This window comes from Dermochelys coriacea, chromosome 1 (assembly GCF_009764565.3).
Source record: "Dermochelys coriacea isolate rDerCor1 chromosome 1, rDerCor1.pri.v4, whole genome shotgun sequence".
Classification (NCBI taxonomy): Eukaryota; Metazoa; Chordata; order Testudines; family Dermochelyidae; genus Dermochelys; species Dermochelys coriacea.
In genome coordinates, this window is record NC_050068.2 from 274,561,770 (window position 1) to 274,583,694 (window position 21,925).

Here is a 21,925-nt window from a genome sequence, read left to right on the forward strand (position 1 = left end):
ATTCTGGGCTAGATGGACCATTAGTCTGACCCAGTATGGCTATTTTTAGATTCTTTTGTTGTAGTCTAAACAAAAAGAGCTCTCAGCCTTGCTTGTAGCTCTTTCCATCATTTTACACGGACTCAACAAATATTCTAGACTTCAGAGTGACACAGTCTGTGTGATAATCCTGGAATTTTCTTACATAGCTAATATTTTCTTAAAAATGGATACGATTTTTTTAGATTTCTGATGTGTGATGAGGGAGGACTAGTTAAATGCCTAGCTCTTCCAATTCCAAAAATTGTTTAGGTGTTCTGGTTCCTGATAGAAATCAAAAGTACCTGTGCTACTTTAAGAAGTTGTATTTTTGTTTTTCTAATTTGAAAACCTTGTTAAGCCTAATTAAAATATTATTGAACATAGGGGGTGACAATGCCATGGACAAGGCCACAAAAGCAATTACCAACAGTGAGATTGTTTCTATTTCTAAGAAAATCACTGTGCTGGAGATGAAAGAACTAAATGAAAGACAAAGAGCTGAACACTCGCAACGAATGTATGAACACTTAAGAAATACTTTAAAGCAAGTGGAAGAACGTAACTTTGAACTGGAAACAAAGTTTGCTGAGGTATAAAGAGATGTAATTTTATAATTTGTCAATTACATTCTAGAAATGCACTTTGAGCTTTTTGGTGTGTTGCTCTATTAGATACCTACCATTGGTGCCATTTTTGATGGATAGGTTTACTTATCAAAATGTAGCTGCTTGTAAACAGATTTTTGCTTGAAGAGATATATTTAATATATAATATATTAATTTTTCAGTAATTTATTTCTGAACTTAGTTATTCACTATAAAATTAATGCTGGTATACTATGACTCTCACACAGTGGGCATATTGCAAAACCTTGTTAGTTCCTTGGCAACCAGATTTTTGTAAAGATCACAGTTCTTGATCTTTCTGTTCCCAAGTTCTAACTGATATAAACTGTTTTCTGTATATTTTCCATGATCATCAGTGACGTTCATGGTCTTGCATACATTTCAGGCCTTGTTGGCTTTTGCATCCTCCTCCACCCTTTCTTCCCCACAAAATAATGCTATCTTGACTCTCTCACAAGCCTTCTGTGTCCTTTTCTATGTTGTGTCTTATGCTTGAAATGTTATCTATAGGCTTTCTGCTGTGCCACTTCAGGCCCTGCAGAAATCTGTCTTGGCCCAAAGCTTATTTGATTTCCAAAAGTGACTAGTGACCTTGGGTGCTTCAATTTTTGGTGCCCAATTTGAGACTTCTTCAAGGAGCCTGATTTTCAGAAAATGTTGAGCACTAACTCTCCTAAATTCTGGCCCTTTTGAGAAGGGGGATTCCAAAGAGGATGGAGCTCGGCTGTTCTCAGTGGTGGCAGATGACAGAACAAGGAGCAATGGTCTCAAGTTGCAGTGGGGGATATTAGAAAAAACTACTTCACTAGTAGGGTGATGAAGCTCTGGAATGGGTTACGTAGGGAGGTGGTGGAATCTCCATCCTTAGAGGTTTTTAAGGCTTGGCTTGACAAAGCGCTGGCTGGGATGATTTAGTTGGGGCTGGTCCTGCTTTGAGCAGAGGGTTGGACTAGATGATCTCCTGAGGTCTCTTCCAACCCTAATCTTCTATGATTTTATGTCTTGAATTGAGCAACAAAAATGACTAGTCACATTATTGTGAAAATGCTGGCTAGTAATAGTAATATAAATACACTGCTCAGTGAGTCTTATTATTTGTAGTACCAGCCCCTTTGCTCTAGGGATTGTGCAAACATATAACAAAGATAATCCCTGTCTTGAAGAGTTTATAGTCCAAGTATTGTTCCATTTTTCTACCCCATTTTATAGTTAGGTTTTTTTGCTTTCACTGTTTCAAGAAACTGAAAAACTATTTCATTTAGAATACTTTGTTGTATGGATGCCTACAGAGCTACTCTGACGTGCATGCAATGTTGTAAAGAAGAAGTTGGATGTTTCAGAGTAGAACAAAAGAAAACCAATGGAAGAAACTGAGAGGAAACAGTTTCACTAAATACAACTTCACAATATTTTGTGCTGACTAAAAATATATTGTATGCCTATTCCAAATACGTTTAGCAAATATACTGGGGTTTTTTTTAGCTTACTAAAATCAACCTCGAGGCACAAAAGGTGGAACAGACATTAAGAGATGAACTGACAAACAGTGTGAGTAAAGCAATAAGTGATGCGGATAGACGAAAAATCATGGAGCTAGAGAAGAGTGAAATGGAGCTGAAGATTGAGGTATCAAAGTAAGTGCAGAAGTACCAAATTTAGTATTGTTTGGAAGTATTCCATAATTTGAATTATATAGATATATGTTACTTCTACATTAACAGTAAAACAATTTTCATCTGTCTTTATATATTCTAAACCTGGAATTTTAGATGAATCATTACATAAAGGATCTGATTTAGAAGAACACTGATTCTGATGGCACTTAAGCAAATGCTGATGTGCTGTCCTGAATAGATATGAATATAAGCAGGTGCTTAAATGCTTTCGTGCATAATGTTTTTAATTAGATACAACTTTTTGTGTTTATTAAAATATTTCAGACAAATTAGCAAAACAATATTTTGTTCCATTTGTTGAATCCTTATCAAGTATATAGAAAACTGGGGAAAATACTGCGGGAAAACAAAAATATTAATTTTTGGAAGATCCATTGTTGTTTCATTGAGAAATTTTTTTAAAAAGTATTTTGAAAGAATCCTGCTTATACAAAGTATTTAAAATACCATTACGTAAGTGTTGTTATATTTGCCCCAAAACAAGATCTTTGAATTAATCTTCTGCCATTTGTGCCCTTCTGAAAGTTGTCATCTGACATAACAAATAGCTTTTTTTTTCATAAGAATGTCTGCAGTAGAAAATAGCAGAGGAACTGACATGAAAACAAATATGATATACTCTGTAAAATGGATTGTTTCTAAATACATTTTTCTTAAGTAATATTAGGCTTTCGTTTTTGCAGGAAAAGAAAATTATTGTTTTTGTTGTGGAAGATACACTTAAGACTTTTGTGTAGCAAAATTTACAAAAGTTAAAAGCAAATCTGCAATGCCATATAATTGCAGAGATTATAAAGATGCTACAAGATATTAATAGTTATCTTTCTGACTTCACAAGATTATGAATTTAAATACTAACCTTTGTGGCCTAGAAATATAATTGTGACTGTGAACAGTGGTCTCTCTGTGTAAACAGCCTATACCCCTTCCAGGACTCCTCCCTACTGGGCTTTTTTTTTTTTTTTTCTGTTCTGTATAGAGCAACTATAAACTTTTGTAAAGACATTTTTAATAAGATGCTTGTAACAGGTCTGCTCCTGTACTCTTGAAGTCAATTGGGATGTTTGCCATTGATGTAAGTAGTGAAACTGAAGAATCAGATCAATAAACCTCAGTCTTATTTCCAAAATAGGCATGAGAAGAGATTAGCAGGAGCTTTAATAATGGGGACAGTATCCAAATTACTGATCCATACTTGTATATGTATGGGGAAAAGATCTGGAAATGCTGAAAAATATGTTAACTTTAAATCTCCTAATATGAGGGAGAGATACCTTTAAGCACCTCTCTTCAGGACCTTTTGTGTAGTAGATTTTAACATTTTATTGGTAAAGGAACTTGGACACCATTTTAGCTTGAAGGATTATTTAATATTTTAAATTGGGATAGTATTCTTGTTTCCCTCCACTAGGTTAAGGGAGCTTTCTGATATTGCCAAAATGCAAGTTGCAGCTCTGGAGGCACGGCAGCAATCCAGAGAGAAGGAAGTGGAATCCCTTCGAATGCAAGTTTTAGACTATCAGGTATGGTCAGTACTGCCCTGCTTTGTTAAGACTTTTTATAGTTAACTGATGTGTTTTGGGAGGGAGGGTTAGGGTTAGAATATTTTAATATTAGGTTATGAAAGTACTTACATGATATTTTGGAGAAATATTATTTTTAAAATCTGTATTTGAAAAGACAGATTTTTTTATTATTATTTTGGCTATAGAAGTATACTGAACAAATATGAATTGATATGAGGCCACGTGCTGCTCCCATTTATGCCCAAAGGAGTTTTGCCATTAACTTCATTGGGAGTATGATAGGCGTTGTAATGTGGTAATAACTTACAGTTCATGTAAATATGTTTAATTTCAACAAATGATTTTTATTTTAAAAAATGTCTGTGTTATATATTTTGGTGCTTAGGCACAGTCAGATGAAAAGGCACTTATTGCAAAATTACACCAGCATATCGTAGCTCTTCAGATTAGTGAGATCACTGCTGTGGGCTAAGCTAGAAGCACTTACATGAAACTGCAAAAAATGGAGATTTATAATCTACGCCTAGAACAGAAGCTAGACGACAAAGAGCAGGGATTATACTTACGCCCGACTAGAAGGGAGAAATAGAGCCAAAACATCTCGCCAGACTGGGCAATCTCTGCGACGCAGTTTAGTGGTGCTCTGCCATTGACACAACAGGAGAAATTCTCTAAACCCATGATTCAGCTACAGACCGACAAACTAAAAGTCCATGGAAGAAGTCCAGCCATGCCCAGGAAGAGCGTCGAAACATAGAGAACGAGCAATGGAGATGGAATTAAAAGTAAAAGGTTAGAAGAGTTATAGGCACATTGAAAGATACAGAGGAGCCCAAAAGGTTTGACATTTTATAGCTTTTAGTAATCATTAATTTTACATATGTTTAATTTAAAACTTTAATCTACTGTATACTCAAAATTTCTGCTTTAATATGTGCCTTCATGATTTCAGAATATGCAGTATTGTAACATCAATTTGTTTTGTTTTTTAAAGAAAGGATAATGGCCAGCTTTACTACTTGATATATAAGACCATGTCTATACTTACTGGTAGATTGGCACTGTTGCAGTCGATGCAGCGGTGTCAGTTTAGCAGGTCTGGGGAATATCTGCTAAATTGATTGCAGAGCACTCTGGTTGACTCCCGTACTCCATCTCCCCAAGAAGAGTAAGGGAAGTCAGTGGCAGAGCATCTCCTGTAGACTTAACGTGGTATAGACACCTCAGTAAGTTTACCTAAGCTACGTCGACTGCAGTTACGTTATTCTTGTAATTTAAGTAGCGTAACTTGAGTCGACTTGACGTGGTAGTGTAGACCAGCTCATAATCTAAGCAGGCGTCAAGATTTGGTTTTATCTTTTGATTGAAGGCCTCTAAAGCAAATTTAAATGCTGTAGGGAAGTGGAATTAGAGATTCAATACAGTATGAAATAGGAAGCACTGTGCTACCCGCTTTTGGCACAATCCCAACTACTTTTGGCCATTAAAAAGCAGTGTCACTTTTTTTTTTTTTTATGGTTAAGGGTAGGGATGTTAAGTCAGTATCCTGGACAAATTGTTATTTGGGTAATTATATTTTTCCTTTTCTAGATAGTTACCTTTCAATTGGATAAGACAGTCTCATTTTCTGTCCTAACTATTGTATAGTATTGCATTCTCTATTTAAAGACGTTTGTATTACAATGGTGGGTAAAGTGGCCTTGGTATATTTAGTTTTCAATCAGTCTGTAAATTTTTTTGAGCATTTTGGGATCTATGTTGTTATACCAATAAAATAAAAACCAGCAGGATCTTATTAAAGGGGATAAGACAAAATGTCACATTTATTGTGAATACAAAAAGAATGATAGTAGGCAATCAGTTATAGCTATAACATTTAATTCAGTTTCACATTCATTCACACGTTCATTCGTTCATATACACACACCACGATTCTGCAGATGTTGTATAGTTACCAGTCCCTGAATGTAGCTTGAGTTCATAGCTTGGGTTCAAGCTTGTGGCGGCTAACTGGCCAGGAAAGCCGGGCACAAGGGAGAGCTGGATCTCTGTTGGGCATGCACCGATGCCCTTCCATGTTGGCAGCAGAATGTTGTCCTTCAAAGTCTTCCATCTCACCCATTCCTTTTGTAGGCTTTAGTTTGAATCCAGAGTCTATAGGTATTGCTATGTCACGCTGCCTCTGGGTTCGGGGTGATGATCACCCGTCAATTGCAGACATGACTTTAATCCTAGTACCTGGCTTTGATGTTTCTTCAATTGTACTTTTGTTCTTTTCTTTTGAGGGTGGACTCCTCTTACTTTGTCAAGGCTGTTTTCTGCATCTTTGGCCGTTGGGTGTTTACACTTTATTTCATCAGGACAGGCTGGGGCTGGAGGTTGATTCCATCATCCATACATACCTCATTCACACATCTAAACTAAACAAATAAGATTACAGCAGGGTTTTGCAAAAATGAAGGTTGCAGCAAGATTTTGCAAAATGAAGCGAGCATTTTAAAATGGAGTATGGGACAAGTTAAAATGGAATTTGAGTTACAATATGGACAAGTGTAAGGAATGGCAAACAGTGAACAGAAGTTACAATGTTGAAACAGTGTAAGTTTCAGCAATTTAAGCAGCAATTGGATTGAAAGTGAAACTCAATTAGCCAGTTATTAGGGTAACCGGTTTTATGAATGAATGTTGATTCACTCATAAACTTTGCTTATGAAGTTATATTAATAAAGTGAAAAATTAAAAATAATTTCATTGATCAGTTCTACAGTGTAAGTGATAGATATTGCTACTATTAGTATATATGTATGTTGAATGTTATAGTTCGTTATATGCAACTTTTCTGGGTTGTTTTGCAAACTTAGCTTCACTTTGGAAAAAGACATCCAAATTCCCTAAATGCTATTTTTACCTGATTAAGATGATATTGATAATGAACTGTACCGAATGTTGTTGTTTATCAGGTAATTGAATGGCATATGAAAATGGAAGAACTTCGTCTCCAGGACCTTAAACTGAATCGAGAATTAGTCAAACAAAAAGAAGAAATGAAATATTTGAATAATATCATTTCTGAATATGAGCGTACAATCAGCAGTCTGGAAGAAGAAATTGTACAGCAGAGCAAGGTATAAAATTCTACATGGTGTAAAAATAACAATATATTTTCTGTTTTATTTAATGATTTTTAAAATTCTTTTGTTACATTTAAAAAACTCAGAACGTACAAGTACAAGATGTACGATACTTAAATGTCTGTTTTCCCAGTCTTTTACGGTTTAAAGATGTATTGCCGTCACTGGCACATTGGAATTGCTTTCAAATTCTCTAAAGTAGGGGTGAAATCCTTGCCCTGTTGAAGTGAATAGTAATGTTCTCCTTGACATCAGTAGGTCAGGATTTCAATGTAGATCTCTTTAATCAAACTTTTTTTTATAGTTTTTTGAAGAGCAGCAGATGGCTTGGGATCAGAGACAAGTAGAGTTAGAACGTCAACTAGACATATATGACCGTCAGCAAAATGAAATACTTAGTACTGCTCGAAAGGTACCTATACTGATTTATTTTAAATAAATTAATAAGTGTGCTGATTAGAGTTGTCAGAGAAATAATGTTCATATCTGTCTTTTTTATGCAGCTTGAAGAGGCTACAGGTTCGGTTCCAGATCCTAGTTTGCCCCTTGCACAGCAGCTTGAGCTAGCTTTGAGGAAAATTAGGGAGCACGTTCGAACAATCCTAGAAACTCGGGCAACCTGCAACTTATTAGAAGAGGTAATTGGATGAATATACACTGTATTAATAAATTTGTTATGTAAATATTATGTTATGAAATTCCGCACGTGAATACAAATTATAATGTATTGGTGTGTAGTGTGTCTAATAATCCTAAGTAGGGAAAATAGAATACAAAGCCTTTTTTTTGATTCATAATTTGATTTAGATATATTCTGACACATTTCTTTTTTTAAGCATAATATTTCTATAAGATTAGTAATAATTTCCTTTGTTGTAGAAACTCAAGAGAAAGAAGCTGCACTGTGGAAAGCAGAACAAAATGTTTTTACAGAGACAGAGTTATAACTGAACTAAGACTTCGATTACCTGCAACTGCAGAAAGAGAGAAGATAATAGCTGAGCTAGGTAGAAAAGAAGATGATCCAGATACCATCGTGCCCTGAAAGTTGCCCACCAAACCATACAAATATGCAAGCAAGACTAAATCAAAAGGAGGAAGTGTTGAAGAAGTATCAGCATTCTCCTTGCAAAAAAGCTAGAGAGGTATATACACTTTTTGTGTTCTTTTATTTATATATTTTAAGAGTTTTTGAGTTAATTTTGTGCCGGTCCTTCTTTGCAGGTGAAGGCATGGCCAAATTCCATTGACTTCAATAGGAGCAGAACAAGGCCTTATTATGAATTTCTCATTACCCAAAGTTAGGTTTCTAACCTCTTGTATTTAAAAATTATATTTATGTAAAAAATTTCTGATTTGTCTCCTTGGAATTGCTTTAATATGGGAGGGCTAGGAAGCAAAGTCTGAAGTGATAGATGCATGAATTAACTAATAGTATAATTCTACATTTGGTTGTTTTTCATGCACTTTCCTTGAAAAACTACAGAATTCTTTGCTGTAGGGAATCATTATGGCCCAGATCATGCAGCAAGCTTGGCATGGGTAGACTCTGCACAGGTCTCATTGCAGGATTGTGACCTGTGGCTGCAGTCATGAAAACATTTTATTCATTAGCTATATAAGAACTTAAAAAAAATTATTTAAGATGAATTTAAAGTTTGTTAAAGATGCCAGTTTGATGAGGAAATGAGGTGAATAAATAGAGGGAAAAGACCAGAAACGGTGAAGAGAATGTCAGTATTAAAGAGATGTAGAAAAGAACAATCAGGAAAGGCAGGAATAGATTCTTTGGGGAGTAAACAGTATAAAAAGAAGGCAGAGAGGCAAACATGCTCAAAGCCTTCCTTGAGATTCCATGAGTCTTGTTCCTTAGTCAGACCCACAATCAGTGACTCCTGCATGACCATATCAATTTGATAAATACTCCTTGGTCTGCCTGACTGAATAAGTAGTGTCCCTATGATTGATGCGCTTGCCTATGTACACAAACCAGTGAAGTACAGAATATTATAAACTCCAAGCTTGTCTTGCTGTTTGAGAATTAAAGAAGGGAAAATTGTCTCTTTCTGGGTATTTGCACACTTCCAGAAAAATGTATATTGTGACTTAAATCTGACATACTGAGAGGCTTAATTTAACATTGCATTCTTGTAGTTTTGGGCAGTTACTTTTTTTTTTTTCTCTCCTAGAAAAATTTGCTAGGATAATGAAATTATTTTAACACCTTAGTGCTTATATTTGCTTGCCAGTGATGGGATTTTCTCAACTCAGATTCTATTTCAAAGAGTCAAGTAATTAGCATGGAAAGTGCAGCAGTTCCATGGATTTCTGGAGTATCATGCATGTATACATGAAATAAGAAAATATGTTCATTTTGTGCTAATAGGAACAAGAGGAAATCGCAAAGAAACATGAAGAAGACCTCCAGGTTCTACATCAGAAGCTAGATTTGCAAGCTGATAATTCACTTAATAAATTCAAACAAACTGCTTTGGTAGGTTTGTTGGTTTGTTTGGGATGGGGGATTGTTTTGTTCAGTATTGTATATTTGTTTGTATGTTTTGTTTTTTGTAAATTTTGAAAATTATATTAATCCTCCATATCAGAGGAGCAGTTTTTCAGTTCAAGATAGTATAAACAGGAAAATAAATGAGTAGGACTATCATTACATTATTATTGTATGAAGATGAAATTGAAAGAATTTGAGAAAGATGAGTGAGGAAATAAGGGTCAATCAACACATTTAGTACTTGTGTATATAAGTGCATAATTCAACGTGTCCTATTCTATAGAGGGCCCATGGGGAGGTTGATGTCTTCCATTTTCTCTCTCCTTTTTTAATATTCTACAGCAGCGTTTCTGAAGCTAGAGTCCACAAGGGTATTCCAGGGCATCTGCGGGCCCCACTGCTCAACTCTTCTCCCTCAACTGCTCCTTCCCCCCCAGCAGCTCCTGCACACTGGGGAACAGCTATTCAGCGACATGCAGGAGGCTCTGGAAAGAAGGGGGAGGAGCCGGGATGGAGCACACTCGGGGAGAGGGGAAAGAAAGAGGCAGGGAAGAGGAGGGGCAAGGATAGAGCTGGGGGAGGGAAGAGGGGTGGGGCAGAGCATTGGGCGAAAGGGTGGAGTGGGGGCAGGGCCTAGGGCTGAGTGGGGAGCTTGGGGGTCTGTGAAAAGTTTTAAATCAAAATGGGGCCCTTGGGTTGCTAAAGTTTGAGAACTGCTGTCCTACAGTAAATAAAATAAGCTCCATCCTAATTAAAGATCCGCTTTTGAGCTGTAGCTCACGAAAGCTTATGCTCAAATAAATTTGTTAGTCTCTAAGGTGCCACAAGTACTCCTTTGCTTTTGACACTGTTTCTCAAAGACTGACCACCTATATTTAACCAGTTATATAACTACTCTTCAGATACAGAGACCATTTACCAACGTTCAGTGTGGCTAACATTTGAGTACAGTGTTGAGTCACATCACTAGTTATAAAATATAGTGTAAATGTTGCTGCTTGGTTATGTTTTGGATCAAATTTAACATAATGAAATAATTGCAGCACTTTGCTATATAAGATGTAGACTATTTAATATGAATTATTTTTCTGTTTTTATAGGAGTTAATGAAAAAACCTTCTTTATCAGTTCCCACCAACAAACATTTCATTCGTCTGGCTGAGATGGAACAAACAGTAGCAGAACAGGACAACTCTATTGCTTTACTTCTAGGCAGATTAAAGAAAACATCATTTGATTTGGAGAAACAAAAACAACTTACTTTATTAAAAATCAGAGAGTTTGAAAACATCAAGGCTCAGTAAGTGTTTAGATATACATTTATTACAATTCAGATAATAATTAGATTAGACCAATCAGCTACAAGTCTAAAATTTATTCCTGTGTCATTTTAGACCATTTATTGAATTAGAATCACAGAAGATTAGAGTTGGAAGAGACCTCAGGAGGTCATCTAGTCCAGTGCTTCTCAACCAGGGATTCGTGAGCCCTTTCAGGGGGGCCGCGGAGCCCCGGGGCTGAAGCTAGCAGCCCCCCAGCCCCAGCTTGGAGCAGCATGGGGTTGAAGCCAGCAAACCTCTTCTCCCACACCCCCAAGCCAGGAGCAGCGGGGGACTGAAGCTGGGAGCCCCAGCGCCCCCACCCCACCCCTCACAAGTGTAACTTGAAAATTTGTGGTTGTCATCAAGGCTATCATATGAAAATTGTTGTTTAGAATATGTAGTGGTCAATTATAAATGTTGCATTTGTCCCCTTATTGAACACTTCCTTTTTAATTGAATTTTTGGTGCACTGGACATAGTTTTTTGAACTGTCAAAAATATTTTCTTGTATATCTTAAACAACATATTGAGCTTGCTATGCAACAGAGATGATAGTCATGAAAATTTAGCCCAAATGATACGTTTAAGAAAAGGAAATTATCTAATCTTGCGTGCTTTACTCATGTGAGTAGTCCCACTGGTGCTGTGTATTTGATATTAATTCAGGAAGTGGAACCACAATAATTCTCTAATTTGACTTTTAGTTGTTTTTTTTTTATTGGATTATGTAGACACACTTTGTAGAAGGTTTTTGTGATTTCCAGATTTGTGTGTGCTTTTGCCTTTGTAGGTCATTGTATAAGAAAAACGTAACTGAAATTATCAAAAACGTAATATTTTTCAGCCTTTTCTATTCCACCTTGAGCTTACTAAATAAAGTACTTCTTGACACTGCTATTTATTACTTTGTTGTACTAGGCTTGAAGAAAAGCATGGGGCTGAAGTGAAAAAAATGAAAGATGAAGCAAATGAATTGAGGAACCTGTTATCTCAGATAGAGAAGGAACTACTGCAAGTAAAAACTGAATTAGAGGCCCAAAAAGAAGCAAATAATAGAGCGCCAACAACTACAATGAAAAACCTAGTGGAAAGGTTGAAGAACCAGTTAGCCTTAAAAGAGAAACAACAGAAAGTAAGTATTTTTAAAATTATTTTATTATTTAGCATCTATCATGAAGACAAGAAGTTGATGTAAAACCAAATAACTATAAAAATTATGTATAGCAAACATTTCCACAACTTTTTTTCAGAAGTGCCACTATTGGGTTTAATAGATGGACAAAGAATACCTGAAAGATGCCCTTTTGTGGAGATTCATTAGGGTTGTATAGCCTGTTGTAGAAAAAGGACCAGAAAATTACTGAAATTTGGTATAGAATTTAACTTCTCTATAATTTGTGGAGCCAGATTCACTGATATACTTAAGCTGCTTTGTGCTACTCTGGCGATGCAAAACAGCCTTAAACTTAGTTTAACTAGCCAACTAAGCTGCATTTATAGTGATTTTTGTGTTGCCAGTGTATTGTAAAGCAGTCAGACCATACCAGTGAATCTGGCTTATCATTAAAAAAAAAGGAGTACTTGTGGCACCTTAGAGACTAACAAATTTATTTGAGCATAAACTTTCGTGAGCTACAGCTCACTTCATCGGATGCATTTGGTGGAAAATACAAAGTGCATCCGATGAAGTGAGCTGTAGCTCACGAAAGCTTATGCTCAAATAAATTTGTTAGTCTCTAAGGTGCCACAAGTACTCCTTTTCTTTTTGCGAATACAGACTAACACGGCTGCTACTCTGAAACCTGGCTTATCATTGTAAATCATATGGAAACAGACCAAAAGATGATATGAATTGTGCTGTTAGTATGGAATACAGATGGGTAATTTAACATAAAAGGTAGTAAAATTTAATTCCCTTTAGCAATTTTTTAACATTCATTTTCAGAACTTACCATTTTGCTTACTTTCCAAATGAATTTGTTGATATTTTCAGGCTTTGAGTAAAGCACTTCTGGAGCTCCGAGCAGAAATGACTGCTAATGCTGAACAGCAGATTATTTCTGTAGCATCACAAAAAGAGGCATACATGAATGTTCAGCAGATTGTTGACAAACAAACAAAGGAGCTCACGGTAAGCACTAATTACCCTCCTTATACTGTGTTCTACATTGTATTCTTATTTAAAAAGAGAACACAATGTTTATAATTTCATTTTGAGTATTATAATAATGAATGTTGTACTGTTATATGGTTTGACACAACTCGCAGTGAAGTCAGTAATAGTCTTTCTATTGACTTTATTGGGAGTTGGGTAGGGCCCACTGTGTACATTTGTTTTTAAATATTAAAACAAATAATCAAACGAAATGTATAAGTACATGCAGTACCGCTATTTAGCCTACATTTTTTCTTCAGAATTTTAAAATTTACGCATAGAACACTTGCACCAGACTTAAACTTGATATATAAAGATTCAACCTAAGGCAGCTTTTTTTTTAACACAGAAAATAAATTTGGTTTTGCCATTTAAAAAAAACCTCCCCAAAAGTTGATTATTTTGGTTTTGTTTTACTTATTTAAATTTAAACTTAAAAAATGTTTTTCAGACTGACTTTTTGCTACTTAAACATATCAACAGATTTATAGGAATTTACAAATTATCTTCTAAGTGATTATTTAAACATATTTTACTTTACTTTACAGATTACTTAAATATAGTTGATAATATATGAAATAACTGATTTGAGAAATGTTTGTGGAATCCAGGAAATATACCCAGTTAACCTCAATATGTTTTAATTAGTTGGCAACCCTGAAAAACACTTTTTTTTTAAATTTATTTTTATAGATTCATATAGAGGAATTAAATGAGCAACTTACAAAATTCAAAGATGCCCTTAAACTAAGTAAAACTAGAGAGCGCTCTTTATTAGATGAGATGGATGATTTAAATCAAGAACTTCAAAAAAAGCAAAAAGCCATTACTAAAGGGCTAAGAGAAAAAGAAGAAATGGAAAATGAAAATGAAGAACTGAAAAAACGGATAAAAAGACTAACAAACAGCATTCAGGTGAGCTTAGTTTTTATTAGTGTAAAAATCTAGGGATTCAGTCAAATATTCTCTAATGGCTGTAATGTTTTTGGAAGACTGAGTATGATTATCAAGCAGAGGGACCAATACATAGTGAGGAGAATTTTGAGATTGGAGGCAGCAGATACCAGACAGTGTAGTGGGGGTGCCACCAGGCTATTGGCCGGTATCCTCTGTTGCAGATGTCAAATGTGGGTAAGAGGCTGAAAGAGACCAGCTGTCTGAGGTAAAGATGAATGAAAGACCCAGGAGATGGCTTGTAGAACTCACAGCCTGTAAGAAGAAGGGGAGACCTTAAGTTATTGCAAACTGAGGGGACTCTCCTTTCTTCTCGCTGTAGGAGGTCAAGAAGATTCAAAGGTGAGCTAAAACCGAGGTGTATAGGCTGAAAAGAGGTCCAACGCTAGATATTAGTTATGGCAGTGAGATCTTTAATACCATACTAGACCCATGTAAATGCTTTGTGGTTTTCTGAGAGGGTTTAGCTTCAACCTCCAGTTAATAAAAATTAACAAAGTTGCAGTTCGCTTTAAATGTTTCCCTTTGTCTTTGTTTTGTTTTTATACGTGCCCTGGTCAATCCACAACTTCAATTACATATTCCCTCCATGGACATACTGTTTTTCTAAGAACTGCCATTTTATTTACTCTCTTCTATTCTCCTCTTCTAAATACAAGCTATACATCGTAGATCATTTTTTTGCTACTGGTAATGCAGTTTCCAGCAGTCTCCAGTTGGATTCCTCTCATAAATTTATGCAGAAAGTACTAGTATTAGTTTATTTTTGTCAAATGACCATGGTCTTAAAATGTTTAAAAAGTCTGTATATTGTCTGTGCTCTGTAGAAAAATAGTTCTAAGTGACAGTTTTTCTGTCTAAATATCCATTCTTTTTTCATTTCTAAATCTGCAAATAGAGATTTCATATACTATTAAATTCTCAGGTATGTCTCCTTTAATCCAGTGGTTCTCAAAGCCAGTCTACCACTTGTTAAGGGAAAGCCCTTGGTGCACCGGACCGGTTTGTTTACCTGCCACATCTGCAGGTTCGGCTGATCGTGGCTCCCACTGGCCGCAGTTCGCTGCTCCAGGCCAATGGGGGCTGCAGGAAGGGTGGCCAGCACATCGTTGGCCCACGCCGCTTCCCGCAGCCCCCATTGGCCTGGAGCGGCGAACCGCGGCCAGCGGGAGCCGCAATCAACCGAACCTGCGGACACGGCAGGTAAACAAACTGGTCTGGCGCGCCGGGGCTTTTCCTGAACAAGCAGCGGACCAGCTTTGAGAACCACTGCTTTAAACCAAGTTGTGTGAATTTATCTGGTTCGAAAGAGTCATAGTAATTTACAGCAATTTAATACCTAACCCTTAAGTTTAAAACAGCAATAGTTAAACATTCTTTCTGAGTCCATTACTCATGACAGAATATAAAGTAACAATCTAACACTTAAATAGTAGTTGTAATCTTTAAAGAGACACTTTTTATAACCTAAATTGTACCATTTGTTCAAAGCACTTCTGTTGAAATGAATAAATTAGTCAATATTTAGTTTCTGTATTTATCCCAGTGGGAAAAAAGTAGGGAAGTATCTAAATGGTGATCATTAAGCTGTAAAGATAATCATAATTTTTCAGAGCAAAGCTGATGAACAAAAATTTATCGATGAACTTCAGAAAAAGATTAAAAAGCTTGAAAGTGAAGTTGAAAAGAGTGAGGAGGTAGAAAAGAAAAGTTTAAAAGAAGACAAGGTATGTGACAAATCATCATTTAATTTGTGGTATTGAAAGGGACACCTCCAACTTGAAATCTACCCAGTTTAAGAAAAACAAGAAATAAGAAGTGGCTTCAGAAATTTCACCTGCTCCTGATTCCCCTTACCAATTTTTCTGATGTTATAATCACATATTCCTATATTTTATTAATATTTTCCCTTCTCTTCTTGCTGAATACAAAATCTGCACAAAAAATTTAGGAAACTGATTCGACTGTACAAGATAACAGTGACTGACTACATATAAAGTGTTGTCAAATTCATAAAGTAAAAAAACTGAAAAACAATTTCTTTCAATGGTAGCAGTCTATGGTGTTTGTAACTATAGCAATTTAAAAGCATTGTGAGACAAAAAATTGATTATTTATTTTTTTTTAAATGGATGGTGTCCCTTCAAAAAGATACATTTCCTAATGGATATCTCTGCAGATGATAGATTCTGACTGGCGAAGGATGAGTTTGTTCAGTCTCTTGTTTGTTTTCTGCTGTTATGGTAGCACATTAGTTCTTGTCTTGGTACCTAGTAAAGCAGACTGGAGCAAAATACATGTTTTCTGCACTCAGAACTGAAACTGCATTCAGTGGCATTTTAAATATTCAAGATGATTTTAAGCAAGAGCTTACAATTCCCATTATTGTATTTGTAAATGTTCTACATATGTATGTATGGAATTAAAAATAACAAATACACTTAGACCCTGGTTCTGCAACTAAGTCCATGCAGGTAGATTCCTACTCTCAAATGGAATTCCATTGAATTCAGTGAGACTGTCTGTATACAAGTTTCAGGGTGGTAACCTTATTAGTCTGTATCAGCAAAAACAAGTACTCCTCATTATTTTTTATCTGTATATAGTTCCTTGTATCCATGCAGTGGCCCATTGACTTCAGTTTGAGTTTCTTAAGGAGTAAGGGTGTGCCTATGCAGAGCAAATATTTATGCATGTTATGTATTGGTTCTGCAGACTGAATCTTGGGTATAAAACGACTTGGAGTTCTTACAATTATTTCTCTTTTGCCAGCCTCATGGTAAAGAACGTTTTTAGTTCTTGAAATTACTTATACATGTTTGTAGTGAGAGGATTATTAATCAGTGGAAGAATAAATTTCCAACAAATAATTGAAGTGACTGATCAAAACTAATGTCAATTACACCTAACATTTCTAGACATTTTATGCTGTTTGATATTATTCAACATCACTTTCCAATTCAGTCTTGGTGGCCAATTCTGCAATGACATATGCACATCACATGCACACATTTCCGCAGGGATTGGAACATTGGTCATAACTTTGAATTTTGCAGGGGGTAGGGGCTTTATCATAGGGGATCACTGTTTCAGTTGCTAAATAACCACTCACACTCCTGACTCCACAGTTAAGGTTTCAGGATTTTGTTTCTCACTATGAAATATGATTCACTGAATCCAGTTCACTGATTTTCAAAAGACATGCTTCTGTTAATCACTTTTTGATCTTTTTTATGCTAGGACAGCTATCTACCAACTCTCAACATTGCACAGCTGGGATCTCATGACCCAAATAAAATACTAAATCCTATTAAATGCTAGGAAAAATAATCCCCCCCCCCCATTTTCCTCTGAATCAGATCCCAATTTGTTTTTGTAGATAACAGTAAAAGTTTAAAGTTTGGATGTGGAAAAAAAAAAGGAGAGAGGATCACCTAAGGGAGGCGAGGGACTCCAGAACAAAAAATTTCATTGCCACCTGTAAAAAAACAAAAAACTTTAGCTTAGCTTTTTTAGTAGCCATTTGTCATAAAGTCTTACCTTGTTTTCTGTTATAAAAACTGAATTGGGACGATTAAATAGAAATTCATTTTTCTATGACGGAAAGTGAGTTTAAAATTATCATTGGACCAGCAACTACGTTACTGCAGGGGTGTGTGAGCTCTTGGTGAGTTGGAGGAGGAAAGAGAGGTCTGCTGTAGATATTATAATTAGCACAGAATAACATCATGATTTTTTCTCCTGTCTTCCATTAACTTGTTTCAAAGTGGGAGAATATATAGTGTAAGCATCCCTAACATTGGATTTCATAAAAATATTTCAGTCCTTCCTTGTAAAGTGAATGTTTAATTTTACAGAACGATTTTCTGCTAGCATTCAGATGTACCAGGTTGTGCATCAGATTTCATAACACACAGTATATGCACCAGTCACCTCGTAATAATTGCTATATTTAAACATCTATTTTTGTTTAAAATTTTGAAACATGAACTTTTAATCAAATAGTGCTAGTCTAACTTGTTTCTTGTTCTGTGGTGTTAAACTAGACCAAAAGTAAATGTTACTACTTTTTGAATGTTTTACAGAGCTCTAGGGAAGAAATAGCTAGGTGGGAAGAGGGTAAAAAATGGCAAGCCAGAATGGAAGGGATGCGGAACAAACTAAAAGAAAAGGAGAAGGAAATGGACGCTTTAACAAAACAGTTCAGTACATTGAAGGAACTTTATTCCAAGTGAGTTGATTTTAATTAGACATCTTTCTAAACTGATGGTATAAAATAAAGGAAACTTGGTTTGTTAGTTACAAAAATATTGTAACAGTTTTATTATATTAAAAAAATAGATGCTTACAATTTACATTCCTGTTGAGACTACAAGGGGTAGCTTATTTTCAAGCAGCAAGCTGCCTTTATGTTTCTAGCTATTCTAGTATCCTGTTTTCTGTAGGAGCTAACATTATTTTACTAATTAAATTAGTTTTGCTCAAAGACTGTTTCTAACTTCTCTATTAATAATTAGGGCTGTAAAGCAATTTAAAAAATAATCGTAATTAATCGCACTGTTAATAGAATACCATTTATTTAAATATTTTTGGACGTTTTCTACATTTTCAAATATATTGATTTCAATTACAATACGGAATACAAAGTGTACAATGCTCACTTTATATTTATTTTTGATTACAAGTATTTGCACTGTGAAAAACAAAAGAAATAGTATTCTTTAGTTCACCTAATACAAGTACTGTAGTGCAGTCTCTTTATCGTGAAATTTGAACTTACAAATATAGAATTATGTTAAAAAAAACAAACCTGCATTTAAAAATAAAACAGTGTAAAATTTTAGAGCTTGCAAGTTCTTGTTCAGTCAATCACTCAGACAAACAAGTTTGTTTACATTTGCAGGACATAATGCTGCCCGCTTCTTGTTTACTATGTCACCTGAAAGCGAAAACAGGCATTTTCATGGCACTATTGTAGCTGGCCTCGCAAGATATTTACATGGCAGATGCACTAAAGATTCATATGTCCCTTCATGCTTCAACTGCCATTCCAGGGGACGTGTATCCAAACTGATGACTGGTTCTGCTCGATAACAATCCAAAGCAGTTGTCATGAATATAAAGGGAAGGGTAAACACCTTATTTTTAATTGAAGAAAAAGTAAAAGAATCATCTCTAAAATCAGGATGGTAAATACCTTTCAGGGTAGTCAGATTCAAAACATAGAGAATCCTTCTAGGCAAAACCTTAAGTTACAAAAAGACACAAAAACAGTAATATACATTCCATTCAGCACAACTTATTTTATCAGCCATTTAAACAAAACGGAATCTAATGCATATCTAACTAGATTACTTACTAAGTTCTAAGACTCCATTCCTTTTCTGTTCCTGGCAAAAAAAACAACACACAGAGAGAACCTTTGTTTCTGCCCCCCCTCCAGCTTTGAAAGTATCTTGTCTCCTCATTGGTCATTTTGGTCAGGTGCCAGCGAGGTTATCCTAGCTTCTTAACCCTTTATAGGTGAAAGGGTTTTTCCTCTGGCCAGGAGGCACTTTAAAAGTGTTTACCCTTCTCTTTATATTTATGACAGCAGTACAGACAGATACCTGTTATTTTCATTATCTGAGTCAGATGCCACAAGCAGAAGGTTGATTTTCTTTTTTGGTGGATGGGTTGTGTAGTTTCCGCATCGGAGTGTTGTTCTTTTAAGACTTCTGAAAGCATGCTCCACGCCTCGTCCCTCTCAGATTTTGGAAGGCACTTCAGATTCTTAAACCTTGGGTCAAGTGCTGTAGCTATCTTTAGAAATCTCACATTGGTAACTTCTTTGCATTTTGTGAAATCTGCAGTGAAAGTGTTGTTAAAATGAACAACATGTGCTGGGTCATCATCAGAGACTGCTATAGTATGAAATATATGGCAGAATGTGGGTAAAACAAAGCAGGGAACATACAATTCTCCCACAAGGAGTTCAGTCACAAATGCAATATTTTTTTAACAAGCGTCATCAGCATGGAAGCATGTCCTCCAGAATGGTGGCCGAAGCATGAAGGGGCACACACATGTTTAGCATATCTGGCACGTAAATACGTTGCAGTATTGGATACAGCAGTGCCATGCAAATGCCTGTTCTCACTTTCTGGTGACATTCTAATAAGAGGAGGACAGCATGATCTCCTATGTTTCTCTTAGTTATTGATGGAACAAGAAGTAGGACTGAGTGGACTTGTAGGCTCTGAAGTTTTACATTGTTTTGTTTTTGAGTGCAGTTATGTAACAAAAAAAATCTACATTTGTAAGTTGCACTTTCACAACAAAGAGATTGCACTACAGTACTTGTATGAGGTGAAATGAAAAATACTATTTCTTTTATCATTTTTAGTGAAAATATTTGTAATAAAAATAGTATACACTTTGATTTCAATTACAACACAGAATACAATAGCTATGAAAATGTAGAAAAACATCCAAGATATTTTAATAAATTTCAGTCGCTATTCTATTGTTTAATAGCGCAATTAAAACTGCGATTAATCACTATTAATTTTTTTAATTGTGATTAATGTTTTTGATCGTGTGAGTTAACTGTGATTAATCGACAGCCCTATTAATAATTTGTTTTTAGCACAGTCGAAGCACCAACTGCAGGTGAGGACAGACTTTTCTTACCACTGTTTAGTTTCATCAAAACTGCTAGAAATAGCAGCTGTGTTAATCTGTAGTGTTCTGACACCTCCAGCATTGTGATGACCAAGACTTTTTCAGCAAAACTCCAGAAAAGATGTGTTTATTTCATTTAACCATGTTTTCAATGTAGTCATAGAAAAATTTTCACTGACCTAGAATTCAAGAGATGAAAAGTAACAAAAGAATAACAAGAACTATATAAATTTGTAAATTCCTTTCACTAGCTGTGCTTTACTTAGGCTTTCTGTTTTTGTAAAGGGTTACATAAATATAAAATATTAATGAATGCTTAAGCAAAACCTGCAAGTGATTTGTGAAATGTACAATATTCACTCAATATTCTTTTATGAGAAACTAGAAAAATGTCCATTTTTAAGGTCATTTATATCAAGAAACATTCAATGAGCAATTGGATTGCAGGTCTAGAATCTTTAGAATGAAATACTGTTCACTTTTAGATGAAGCAGATTGGTAAACAAATGTACCAAGATTTTAGTAAAAACAAATTGAATGTTGCAGAGCTGATAAAGAGAAAATTGCTTTACAAAAGAAACTCAAGACCAGCAGTATTACTGTTGACCATGTTGTGGGAGTGCGGGCGTCAGAGTCAGAGAAAGAGCTGGAAGAACTAAGAAAACGGAATATAGACTTAGAAAATGAAATTGCTCATATGAGGTAAGAGTTGTTTCAAAAGGAGAGACCCCATTTGGAAAGCTTACAATTTTTCCCCTTAAATACATTTTGGGTTTATTGTTCAAGGAATTAATTCACAGAAGCTGGCTCCTTGTGCGTAAAAGTGAAAACACAGTTGTTGTTAGTTCAACTATAACACCTTAGCTCTAGTTTTTTTTCTCTCAAGTTTTGGAAACCTGTTACATTTTCAGTGTATATGCATAATGCACCATTATTGGTAACAGAAATTTCACATAAACATCAAGAGAAAATAGACTTTTAGGATTTCTTAAGGCTGAATACTATGCCAAATTCCTGGATTATGGGGCTTATTTAATTCAGTTTATATAAATAAAATTGATTTAGTATAGCTACATTTATCTAACACAAGATATTAAAAATCTTCAGTCTAGGAAAGCAGAAGTCCATACTTGATTTACATTAAAGGATGCTTTCCTGCATTAATAACAAACATTCACTTCTTTATTTTTGATACAGAACACAACAAGCTCTCCCACGAGATTCTGTGGTAGAAGAGTTAAATTTAAAAAATCAGTATTTGCAGGAAAAGCTTCATGCATTGGAGAGACAGTTTTCAAGAGACACATTTTCAAGACCTTCAGTAAGTAACCAACTTTATTAT

The 21,925-nt window shown here is 35.4% G+C and overlaps 1 protein-coding gene and 1 long non-coding RNA gene across 2 annotated transcripts in view; one reads left to right on the top strand and one right to left on the bottom strand.

Annotated features, from left to right (window-relative positions):
- Positions 1–21,925, top strand: part of CEP290 (centrosomal protein 290) — a 103,233-nt gene that overhangs the window by 62,093 nt on the left and 19,215 nt on the right. The window contains 23 exon segments of the mRNA XM_043492570.1: positions 406–611; positions 2,130–2,281; positions 3,735–3,846; positions 4,235–4,411; positions 4,413–4,473; positions 4,476–4,561; positions 4,563–4,688; positions 6,810–6,974; positions 7,285–7,392; positions 7,484–7,617; positions 7,858–7,907; positions 7,910–8,005; positions 8,008–8,040; positions 8,043–8,125; positions 9,367–9,474; positions 10,590–10,789; positions 11,730–11,943; positions 12,805–12,942; positions 13,660–13,881; positions 15,534–15,647; positions 18,006–18,151; positions 21,130–21,285; positions 21,781–21,904. Coding sequence (XP_043348505.1) covers positions 406–611; positions 2,130–2,281; positions 3,735–3,846; positions 4,235–4,411; positions 4,413–4,473; positions 4,476–4,561; positions 4,563–4,688; positions 6,810–6,974; positions 7,285–7,392; positions 7,484–7,617; positions 7,858–7,907; positions 7,910–8,005; positions 8,008–8,040; positions 8,043–8,125; positions 9,367–9,474; positions 10,590–10,789; positions 11,730–11,943; positions 12,805–12,942; positions 13,660–13,881; positions 15,534–15,647; positions 18,006–18,151; positions 21,130–21,285; positions 21,781–21,904 — 3,011 coding nt within the window.
- On the bottom strand, positions 11,938–18,010 carry LOC122455841. The gene is made up of 3 exons (XR_006274335.1): positions 17,355–18,010; positions 12,614–14,175; positions 11,938–12,363 (listed from the first exon to the last, which is right to left on the bottom strand). It is a non-coding gene; the product is annotated as an uncharacterized LOC122455841 (long non-coding RNA).